Consider the following 12,699-nt stretch of genomic DNA (forward strand, 5'->3'; position numbering starts at 1 on the left):
AGGTACCAATAAACTCAATTAAAAAATAATCATTGTAGACAGATCTTCTCAATCTTTAATCTTTACTTCTTAAGTTACACATCCTGTTTAAGGTAGAGGCAGCAGTTTTCACCCCTCTGACCATAGTGATCTACTTGGGACTCCTAAGGGTAGAGCACAGTAACAAATGGGTCCTTGCTGGAGAGACAGGAAAGGGAAATGGAGGCTCGGATTGACAAAGGGACTAGATGTCAGCATCTGCCTGGTAAAATGCCTTGGGTGTGCTATCAGACAGCCGCCTGCAAACATTTCTTCACTGGTTTCTTTGCAACAAATTCTAACTAATTACACAGAACGCAGCACGCATACTTTCTTTTAAAATCATAATATAGGAGCTTTTCCTCAGAAATATTGTGCACATAAAATGAAACAAATTACATAGAATACATAAGTTAGATGCTGCCATGAAGGAAATCTTCAGTTATTGCTTCGCGGTGTTGGGATTTTCATCCTCGACCTCGTCCTGCTCTTCTCCACCATAATCCCTTGAGATGGGGAGGAGATAGTTTACTTAAACCCATAGCGTTCTATCACGGGTTAGACGTCTGTGAGAAGCAGGACCGTGTGTGACAAAAGCAAAGCACTGACTGAGATTTTGGATCCCCCCCAAGCATTCAGGCACCTACAATTCATAGTCCTCTGATCTGAAACTGTGCACAATTGCATCCCCCCATCTCTGCCCAAACTTTCAAGTATGGCTTCGTGATGAAAATTATTATTTCCAACAGTCCCACCTCCATCTATTGCTTTTTGAACTAGGATGTGTTTAGTACAGATGTCCAAAGATATCCCAGACTCCCCATCTCCCAGAAACCAGAAAAAAACAAAAACCAGAAAAATTCAAGGACAGGCCAGAGGATTCTTATGGGCAACATCAAATGTGGATTCGATATCTCCATGCACACGGCTTATAACTATTTATATTGATCCATATTATTCCAATCTTGAAATGTCTGGGATTCAGTGAAAGTTAAACAAAATAAACGTCAGAAAAAATGTTGGCCTCTTCTTTTACGCTCCGTAAGTCTTAAGCGTATTATTGTCTTTGTTAATTTTTTTCTTTTTAAAACAAATCATAAGCTTTTAATTTCCATTGTTCAATGTGGAAAGATAATTTTATGTAAAGGTACCATTTTAAGCAATTTTAGATGCAGAGTTTGGTTACATATATTGTAATATTTCGGTGCAACTGTCACTCCTGCCCATCCCCAGAAATATCACCTTCCCAATTTAAAATGGAATCTATATGAGGAACACTAAATACTACCTCTTAAACTCCCTTGATTCTATAATGAAACATCATATAAAGCTAAAGACACCCAGCTTCAGAAATTATAAAACCAAGGAGAAAGTATTTATACATAAGTTTTGGATTTTCTTTTTTCCCCCCACATTTTCTAAACCACATTCCAAATAAATGGCAAAGGTCCTGGGATTAGATTTTTCAAAGGTGGAGCCAATTCAGTGTGCTAAGAATCTCCCTGTTCTTCAGGCTGTAGATGAAGGGATTCAGCATCGGGGTGATCACAGTGCACATCAGTGAGGCCACCATGCTCTGGATGGGAGAATATGATCGATTTGAACTAAGATACGTTCCAAAGCTTGTTCCATAAAATAAGCAAACAACGGATAGGTGAGAACCGCAGGTAGAAAAGGTTTTGTACCTCCCTTCAGATGATGGGATTTTCAGAATGGTGGAAACAATTTTATAGTAGGAGAAAATGATCCCTGATATGGGAAAAACACCAAATAGGACACCAACCATATATGTGACTATGTTTTTGATTAAGATATCAGAACACGAAAGGTCAAGGAGTCTAGAAGGGTCACAAAAGTAACTAGCAATTTCTACATCTCTGAAACAGATAATGTGTAATGCAGCTAAATTGTGTGCCTGAGAATCAAAAAGGCTAATTAAGACTGACAGCAAAAGTAATAACACACAGCATCGAGGGTTCATGATGATTGCATAATGCAGGGGGTGGCAGATGGCCACAAAACGGTCATAGGCCATCACAGTCAGAAGCATGAAATCCATACATGCAAAAAGGATAAGAAAAGACATCTGTGTGAGGCAGCCCTCATAGGAGATGAACCTCCTGTGAGTTGAGACGTCCACAATCATCTTTGGGACTGTGGTCGAGATGAAACCGATGTCAGCCAAGGACAAGTTGGAGAGGAAGAAGTACATGGGGGTGTGGAGGTGGGAGTCAGAGCTGACGGCCAGGATGATGAGCAGGTTCCCGAGCACTGTGACCAGGTACATGGACAGGAACAGTCCGAAGAGGACGGGCTGCAGGTCTGGGTCCTCTGAGAACCTCATGAGGTAGAACTCTGAGACCTTTGTGAGGTTATGTCTTTCCATGTTGCTTGAACATGTTTCAATAAATTTCATTGAAAAAATGAAACAAAAATATCACACAACACTCTGTATATTTTCTGAGTTCGAGTATTCATAAGCAAAGAATTCCCACCCATGATGCACAACCTTCAGCACCGTTGCTCTCTTGTGATAAATCCTACCATTAAGGCCTCTGTGTTTGGTAGTTTCTTTTCCACCTCCTCCATATACACTTAATTTACTGATGCTCTACTGCATAGTGTAAGCAAAACAATGACATAGATTTCTGAAGTCCTTGATCACAGTAAAATGTGGTAAACTTTTTTCCAAAAAGTATACAAAGTAGTTAGGCCATCTCCCTTTAAGAAAATATAATTCTACAGGAAGAAAATGGAAAAGTGTTGAAATATTCCATATTTTATACTGTTAAGATGCTATATATTTACTTAAGTAAGCTGTCTACAAGTACTATAAAGTCTGAGACTACATTATCTGAAAAATTAATTCTCTTCAATCAGAACACGTTTTTAGCCATTGTACTAAAAAATAATGAATTTTTCATTTTTCCTGTTTTTTATTCTGATTTCATCTTTTAAGGATGTCAAGATCTTACCCAGCCTTTGTATATAAATTGTGCATACATTTTGTTTGTGAATAAATTATTCAATATGAAACTTTTATCCTTGTATTTGTTGCATTCAAATTTATATATCACAAAGCTTGGCATGGTGGCACAATCTGTAATCAATCCCAGCATGTGGGAGGCTGAGACAGGAGGATTGCTGTGAGTTCGAGACCAGCCTGGGCTACATAGTAAGTTCCAGGTCAGTCTCAACTACATTGTGAGCCAGGGTCACACTAAAAACAAAAAAACAAAAAATAAATGTGAGCCAGGGTCACACTAAAAACAAAAAAACAAAAAATAAAACAAACAAACAAAAAATATATATAATCACAGTTTCAGATACATAATCTTCAGACATAATTACCCAAATGTAGATTGCTGTGCACTGCAATTGTTAGTACAAACAGTAAATGATAAGAAGCACCTTTGCCTTTCAATATTTTTACAGGTGTATGTAATCATACAGTATCAGTGAACTACCTGCTAGATAAGACATTTCTTTTCTGACTCTGTAGTCTACCATAGCTTGATAATATGCAGGACTGCTATTCTGATCATAAACCCTCTGGTAACCAGTTGATGGCTATGGAAACAAACACAAAAGGCCCTGGCTGAGTCCCAGCCTTGCTAATTCTAACCAACAGATTTTCACATCAATGTCTCCTGATGTATGAGTTACATTTTATCTCAGCTATGTGATGGGAACTGAGACCCATAATTTCATCTTGTCATTCTGGGAGAAACCCAAAATAGTACACGAAAAATTGTAAGCACACCTTTAAAACTCAGCTGAAACAGAAAAATGGAATCTTTTCAACACATATGCAAATAACGTACTCCCCCCATCTGTAAAATGGGGATAAGAATTACCTACCTTATGTTGATGCTGTAAGAAAATTTTGAAAATCATTTAATTTGCATCATTGTTGATTCTAATTTAGGAATACATTTATCTGGAAATACCATCATATCTTTAGGCTTAGCCTAAAAGAATATTCACATTTCAAATTTTTGAGTCACTTTCTCAAATAAGAGTTGAGAAACACTGAGGATATTTGCTGGCATTTAGAAAATTTTCCGTTCATACTATCTCTATAGATAAAAATACTTAATAATATTGACTACCTCATTCATATTATTTAGGCATCTGTACAATTATCTAAAATTTTAAGTGCTTTCTATCATTACTCCTGCTCTCCTGTCCTCAAAGAATTTGTTGTTAGAAATTTTATGGGTAGATTTTCCTTTGGAATGTTTCCAGATCAACACGGATTTATGAATTCACAATTTCCTAAAACTTTACCTTAAAGGGACCTAAAGCTCATCTAAATAGTGTGATTTAGAAGATTTGTTGCCCCCCCCAGATAGACTATGTAATATCCCCAGGTAGTTGTTTTAGATCTTCTTCAAACAAGTCATAGCCTTATCACAGATGAGGGAGAGGGAGGGATGGAGGGAAGAAACGAGAGAGAGAGAGAGAGAGAGAGAGGCCTTATTTACATTTTAAGTTAATTATTATGGTAATGTTATCAAAATTGTTGTCCTTTATCACTTATTTTAAAATTGTTTTATAATATTTTCTTGATAATTTTCTGATTTCAGACTAATAATGCACATACATTTTTATTTTTTATATTCCAGGGGTATATTTCTGATTTCCAACAAGTAATGCATGTAAAATTTCAATTGTTTTTGCCAGAACAGGTGACTCAGTTTTCCACACATCCTCTTACCAGTCAGATAAAGCTTCTAAATATGCCTGTCATCTTTCCAGTAATGCTCTCTTTATGATACCATACAAAGAAATTTCATCGTTACACGAGGAATAACATTTTAATTTTGCTTTAGTTCTGGAGCCTGTGCCAAGGAGTGACATTGAAGATAAGAGATATGAGCATCTTAGTTATGCATCACTGACCTCTCACTGAGGGCAGAATGTGTGTGAATCTCTCTTCCTCTCTGTGCTCATAATGCTGGAAGAAAACAAGGAGAATTGTCTTCATCCACATGTGCAGCAATAAAGAACATTAGAATCTAACTATTTAGAAATTTTGAGATTTCTTAGTTTCAGTTGCATTAATTTCTTCTGTGACTTTTATAATTTTGCTCCCTTGTATGAGCTTTAGACTTTATTTGTTCTTCTTTTCCTAGAAGTTTCAGGTTCAACATTAGGTTGTCTACTTGAGCTCACTGTGTTTTCCAAAAGTGAGAATTCACTGCTATAAATTTTCCTTGTAGGACTGCCTTCATTGCTTCCCGTGATTTTTTTTAAATAAAGATGTACACCATTAAGGAAGTAGGAAGTTTATTTTGTAAACTGCATTCAAATGGCACTAGAGCCTCAAATAGTATGAAGTTTTTAAATCTACCTAAGCTTGAGGCATACAGTCACCCACTCCCTTCTCTCTGTGCCATTAACAAAACATGAATACTCTGATGTGTTTCATTTTTAAATAACGTAGAGATACAGTTAAGTGAATTATAGGGTCCATGTGTCCATGACACAGAGAAAAAAAAAGAATAAAGTATTTTGTCTTGTCTCTTCATCTATGGATAATTTGTGAAAGGAATGGAGCAACAGACAGTAAGGTACTAAGCATCTTCACATCATGCTGATTAAGGATAGTTTTTGCAGTGCAAGAGATATCACCAACAGAGCTAAGATACAACCCACAATGTGGGGGGAAAAGTGTTCACCAGCCACTCCTCAGACAAAGGACTACTATCTAGAATATATAAAGAACTCAAAAAAATCAGACCCCCCAAATATAAAAAATGGGCATCTGAAATGAACAGACATTTCTCAGACAAAGAAGTAAAAGCAGCAAATAAATGTATGAAAAAATGTTCCACATCACTGGTCATTCGAGAGATGCAGATGAAAACAACACTGAGAGTCCACCTCACCCCACAAAGAATGGCTGCTATCAAAAGATCAACCAATAACAAATGTTGGCGGGGCTGTGGGGAGAAAGGAACCCTTCTCCATTGTTGGTGGGAGTGCAGACTGGTGCAACCACTGTGGAAATCAATATGGAGATACCTCAAAAAGTTCTTTCCAAAAGAACTAAAAGAATCATACCACAGTGATATATTTGGACCCATGTTTATAGCGTCACAGTTCCTAATAGCTAAAACTTGAAAAGAGCCCAATTGCTCATCAGTTGATGACTGGATAAAGAAGATGGGGTTTTTCTCTAAAATGGAGCACTCCTGAGACATAAAGAATGAGAAACTAGAAACATTTATAGCTCAACAGATGCTCATTGAGGCTATACTCAAGTGAAATAAATAGGACACAGTTGAGTAAATACTGAATCATTTCTCTGGTGTGCAAAATTAAAATAATAAATAAGGTTCAAATGGTATAATTGGGAGAGTGAAAATGGCTAAAGGGGAAGTGGGAAGGGGAGGGGAAAGGAAATAAGGGAAAAGAAAAATGTGAAAAAATGAAAAAAATGCAAACAAAGTGTTTGTAAATAGGGAAGGTTAAACAGAGTGAAGGGGGCATGGGGAAAAAGCAAGAACCAAGATATATCACGTAAAGGTACAAGATCCCAATGGTAAATGTCACTGTATTGTTTGCTTTGAATGTACCAATAAACTTAATATGAAAAAGAAGAAGTATTATGATTTATGGAAGAGTCCATTCGGTGTTGAACAGAGGTTTATATTTTTGATGTCTCTTCCATGCCAAAAAAGGTATAGGTCTGGGAAATTAAGTGTAAAGAAATGTACATCGTTCCTCTCTAAACATATGTGTACAATTACACAAACACGAACAAAATGTCCTGCAACAGAAATAGGAAAGGAGTAACTACAGGACCCATGAGACAACGGCTAAGAATATACTTATCTGATATTTATGATAGCTAAAATTTAATTTGCTCTAATTTTCTGCACATTAACACTAAATAAAGCACTCCTTACCTGCACAATCCTTAGCGAAGTTACTTCAAGCAAAACTAACATTAATGACAATGCTTTCTCAGATATATCAAAAACCTCCCCTGGAGCATGGAAATAATAAGTGGAACTGAAAAGATTTAAAAAATTGACACCAGGCGATTTAGCTCAGTGGTTCCACTGCCTGTCTCACAAGCACAAGGACCTGAGTTCAATCCCTAGTACCAAAAAAAAAAAAAATTGACAGTACTATCTGCTACACTAAAATTTTTCAGTTTCCAGTCCATGGAAGGATTTGTGCAGAGGTTAAGAGGTGACAGTCACAGGTACTTTAGAGGCACATTTGCAACTCAAGATAAATGAAATCAAGACATGACTTTTCCACATTTGCCTTGGTGGGAAATAAACACAAGCTTGGAGAAGGGTATGGGAAGCTTAAAAATATCCTACAGTGGTGGAAGGAGAGAGATCTCTGTTGAATGCTCAAGAGAGCACTCTCTCAGATGTTTGCCCATCATCCACATCTGTCTTGTGTGTGCAGCTGGCACCATTCACTGCTCTGCTCTGTGAGCTTTCAGAAAACTCCAACAGTAAGGAAGGCACAGTGAGCAAACGGCCTTTCCTTAAGTCACAGAGAATTAATTGTCTGCTTGTGCCAAGAGGCAGCCTAATAGAGTCGCTCTGTGTCTATCATCAGACAACCCAATTCCACCAAGCCCTTTTTCTACATAACAAATGAATGCAGTTTCCATTAAAAGAGATCTCTCCACTTCTGTACAAGTCATAACAATGTCAGCAAATATAACTCCAGGAAGACAGAGAACATGAAATAAAACAAGGCGAACAGAAGAAATTGCTCAGTGCCTGGAATATAGGAAGTCCTTAAATCTAGTACCTGATGTTACGCTTTCTCTCTTCCTCTATATTTTAATAATTACATTTATAATCCTTTTAGAGCACATAGGACACATTGCAGAAGGGCATGTTTTCTGCTGTTATGAGTGAGCCATGAATGGAAGTAGAAACAGGGTGTATAGAAAGCAAATTTGAAAGAGTAATTCTTTCCCCATTACAAAAAAGATCATAAAACTTCTATTCCTTATAACTAATATTTTTTATATTTGTGCCCTCACATCTTACCATCAAACACATCATGCTTCTCCTCAGGAGAAGAAAATAATAACTTAAGTATCTTTCTCACATCAGAGAAATCCCTTTGCACTTACCAGGTAATGCTGTTTCTCTTCTGCATCATAGTCAAGGAGAAGAGATCCAAAGACCCTCTTATGTCTGCTGCCCAGTGAAGGCTCAGTCTCTGTTTTTGAAATTGAAATTAATACAAAGATACACAAGAGCTTTATAATACAGACAACAATATAGTCTGGGACACAGGTATGGAGCTGAACACAGGACTGGAGTCATTACAGGGCTTGATGTTTATTATTGACTACTCTGTCACTTTTGGGTCTCAATACACAGAGCTGATAATTAGCCAAGTCGGTCGTGCAATCTGAATCTAGAAGGACTTCCAAACTCTAATGGCAGAAGGAGACAAAAAGAATACAAATGTTCACAAGTCCCTTTGGGTTCTTCATCTACTCAGATAAATCTAGTTTGTCCTAATGACTTCTGTCGTTTATAAACATTTTTAAAAGAATAATGATTGGCCTTGATTTCATTTTTGAAGTAAAAGGCATGTAACAAGATTATACTTTTAACCATGATCAGTACGCACTTCAATATTGTTGTGAGTCACTGAACATTATAGATCTTCAAGAATTCTTTTTATTTTATAAACTGAAAATGTATGTTCAACTTTAAGTTCATTCCCCACCCTCCCAGCATTACCCTATGAAATTAAAGCCATGACATTGTCACACTTGCCTAACCAAAAAGGTAGAAGTGCTGAGATTTATTGTTCTGCTGTAGTCTTTGCAGGGTACTTAAATTTATTTTGCTCCTCAGGCTGTGAGGGGATTCAACACAGGGGTTAACAAAGTACACATCACCGTGGCTGTTGCCTTGTTTCTGATAAAATTTAATAAACCTAAGTCAATATAGTCTTTAACAATGGTTCCACAAAATAAGCAAGCAACAGGCACCTGGGACTCAATGGTAGAGAAGACATGATTTTTTTTCCTATCAGACAATGATTTTCAGATGATGAAACAACTTTTTTATTGAGTTTATTGGTACATTTTAGGTACACAGTACAGTTACATTCATCATTGGGATCTTGTTCCTTTACATGCCAGGTCTTGGTTCTCATTTTTCCCCTTGTCCCTGCCCTCCCTTCACCCCCTTCTCCCCTCCTCATTTACAAGCACTTTGTTTCCATTTTTTCATTTTCTTACATTCTTTTATTTTCACTTATTACCCTTTCCCTACCCATCCCACTTTCCCTACACATTTAGCCCTTTTCTTCCCATTTCACAATGTCAGTTATCTCATTAGGATCTTATGTACTATCACAGTTTATTCACACCAGAGAAACTATTCAGTATTTAAACAGTTGTGACTTATTTATTTCACTTAGGAGTATATCCTCAATATGCATCCATTTTCCTATGAATGAGTCTAATTTTTCATTCTTTATGGCTGAGTAGTACTCCATTTTATAGAAAAACCACATCTTCATTATCCAATCTCCAGCTGATGGGCAAATGGGCTGTTTCCAAGTTTTAGCTATTACAAACTGTGCCACTATAAACATGGGTGTGCATATATCACTGTGATATGATTGTTTTAATTCTGTTGGAAAGATACCCAGCAGAGGGATGGCTGGGTCAAATGGAACCTCTAGTCCCAGGTCTTTGAGGTATCTCCATATTGATTTCCACAGTGGTTGCACCAGTCTGCACTCCCACCAACAATGGAGAAGGGTTCCTTTCTCCCCCACAACTCTGCCAACGTTTGTTATTGGTTGATCTTTTGATAGCAGCCATTCTTTGTGGGGTGAAGTGGAAACTCAGTGTTGTTTTCATCTGCATCTCTTAAATGACGTGATGTGAAACAACTTTTAATATGAGAAAATGATACATAAGATTGAGGGGCAAAAGAATATGACACCATTCGTGCTTCACAATGGAACTGGGGAAGGCGTCCAAATGGAAAAGATTAAGGGGGAGGGCGGGGTACATAACAAATTAGCAATCCTTGAAGTACGTAAGCTTTAGGACAATAAAATTACACTCATCAGCTGTTTAACTGCTCTATATCCATTGGCTTTGCCTGGCGTTTTCATTTCATCTTGGTTTTAGATTTGTTGGCTTCATAATGTCCTTGAGTATTTTCTAGACTTCTGCTTTCACAGTCATATATCTCTTGTGGTGATCTTTTATATGAAACATCCTTTTCTGCAAGCTGTTTTGCCTCACTTACTTGTATGTTGAACTCTTATATTTAGGAAATTTTCCGCTACACTTTCTGTAAACATATTCATAAAGCCATCTGTATTACCTTCTAGCTTTTCTGTAACTCCAATCAGATTTAGGCTGGTGGTTTCAGTGTCATCTAGTAGCTGCTGCACGATCTTTTATCTCCTTTTTTGAGGCTTCACTGTGTACTTCATCACTTTCCATTTTGTCCCCCATTCTAGACACCCTGTCTTCATGGTGGTCATTTGTACAATTTATGAATTCTGTACTTTTTATTTCTGGCATTTCTGTCCGATTTTGTCTCAAATAAAATTTAGTGAATTTGTCCTTAATGATGTGAACTGACTTGGACAGCTCTTCCGTTTTTTACGTTTTCCCCCTCGTACACTGAGCAACTGAGTTCTGTGAACTTTTGGTTGATTTCCTCTTTAAGCTCTTCTGGAGTTTCCATCTCTTCTGTCATCTTTTCATGGCACTACACTACCTTGTATTTCCCTTTCTGCCCATTGTGCCCCCGGTCTGCCTCGGGAGAGTTGGGAGGCCTTTTGTTCTTCTGTTGCCTTGCTTTCTCGTGTTCCTGTGTGTTCCGGGGGACCCCAGGAAATCCTTATTTACCTTCCCTCCTCTCTGAGCCTGTCGGCAAGAGTTTTACCTTTATTTCTTAGAGAGTAACTTAGTTCTTCTGTTCTGATATCTAGATTTTTGATCATTTTGTTTTAATTTTAGTACAGGGTGAAAGATATGGATCTAATTTCATTTTTTGATGAATAGACAACCAGTTTGCCCAGCAGCATTTGTTAAAGCGTTTATCTTCGGACCAGCATATATTTTTAGCCACTTTGGAAATAATCGCACTGCCTACAGTGCATTGGGCTATTTCTATATCTTTTCTGTTACTTTGTTACACACATCTATTTTCAGTGGCACTATTACGCTTCTCTTATTAGTATAGCTTTGAAGTCTCAGGCTCCTGCTTTGCTCTTTTTTTCTTCAGGCCAGTTTTAGCTGTTCTGGATTCCTGGCGCCATAAAATTTTTAGAAATTTTTTTCTGCTTTGCAAATAAGATTGTTTGTTTTGATTTAAGCTGCTTTAAATCTATACGTCATTTTTTGATAATGTGGCCATTTGAAAACATGTTGCCTGCTTATTCAGGTCAAGGCCATGTTCTCAATTTTCTGATGTTTTCTGCAGTCTCTTTTTCAGAGTAGTACAATTTTTTTTCCTCATTGAGTTTATTGATACCCTTCAAGTATAGAGTACAGTCACATTTATCATTCAGATTTTGTGCCTTTACATAATAGATCTTGGTTCTCATTTTTTCCCCAAACCGCTCCCCTCCCTTCACCCACTCCATGCTCCCCTATTTACAAAGACTTTGCTTCTATTTTTTTCCTTTTCTCATATTTTTTCTTGTCCCTTATTTCCTTTCCCCTACACTTCCCACTTCCCCTACAACTTTAGCCCTTTTCTTCCTATTTCACATTGTCATTCATACAATTTGAATCTTATTTACACTTTGAGTTTTTCACACCAGAGAAACTACTCGGTATTTACACGTGTGCCTTATTTATTTCACCTAATATGGCCTCAATATGCATCCATTTTTCTATGAATGACTGCAGTTTCTCATTCTTTATGTCTCAGGAGTGCTCCATTTTATAGAAAAATCACATCTTCTTTATCCAGTCATCAACTGATGAGCAATTGGGCTGTTTCCAGTTTTAGCTATTACAGACTGTGCCGCCATGAACATGGGTGTGCATATATCGCTGTGATATGATTCTTTTCATTCTTTTGGAAAGATACCCAGCAGAATGATACCTGGGTCAAATGGAACCTCAAATCCAAGCTCTTGGAGTTATCTCCGAATTGATTTCCATAGTGGTTGCACCAGTCTGCACTCCCACCTACAATAGAGAAGGGTTGATTCTTTGTGCTAGTTTCCCTGCTACTGAGGATTTATTCATAAAATATTTTCCTATGCCAATATCTTTGAGAGTTCTACCTAACTTATCTTCCAGCAAATTTAATGTTTCTTTTTTAATAGTTAGATCTCTAATCCACCTGGATTTTAGTTTAGTGCTTGGTGAAAGATAAGGGTCTAGTTTTAATCTTTGGCAGATGGAAATCTAGTTTTTCCAACACCATTTATTAAAGAGATTATCTTGCCTCCAGTGAGGATGGTCGGCTCCTTTGTCAAAGATGAGGTAGCTGAGTACATCTGCAGTTGTTTCTTTATGTTGCAGTCTGTTCCACTGATCCTCAGGTCTGTTTCTTTGCTAGTACCATGCTGTTTTTATCACAGTGGCTTTGTAGTATAGTTTCAAATTGGGAATTGTTATACCCGCTGCCATGTGTCTGTTGCCTAGGATGGCTTTTGCTATTCTAGGTCTCTTCTGGCTCCAAATGA

At 37.4% G+C, this 12,699-nt stretch overlaps 1 protein-coding gene across 1 annotated transcript; it reads right to left on the reverse strand.

The window, feature by feature from the left end:
- Nucleotides 1-1,483: 1,483 nt before the first annotated feature.
- LOC104869648 (olfactory receptor 7E24) lies at nt 1,484-2,434 on the reverse strand. The gene has a single exon (XM_010634998.2). The coding sequence runs from the start codon at nt 2,432-2,434 to the stop codon at nt 1,484-1,486; it is 951 nt and encodes a 316-aa protein (XP_010633300.2).
- Nucleotides 2,435-12,699: the final 10,265 nt, after the last annotated feature.

Source organism: Fukomys damarensis, unplaced genomic scaffold (genome assembly GCF_012274545.1).
Source record: "Fukomys damarensis isolate Sample0158 unplaced genomic scaffold, DMR_v1.0_HiC HiC_scaffold_37, whole genome shotgun sequence".
In the NCBI taxonomy this organism is placed as follows: Eukaryota; Metazoa; Chordata; class Mammalia; order Rodentia; family Bathyergidae; genus Fukomys; species Fukomys damarensis.

Coding starts and splice junctions, on each gene's coding strand:
- LOC104869648 (XM_010634998.2), bottom strand. CDS start 2,434: ATGAAATTTATTGAAACATGTTCAAGCAACATGGAAAGACATAACCTC.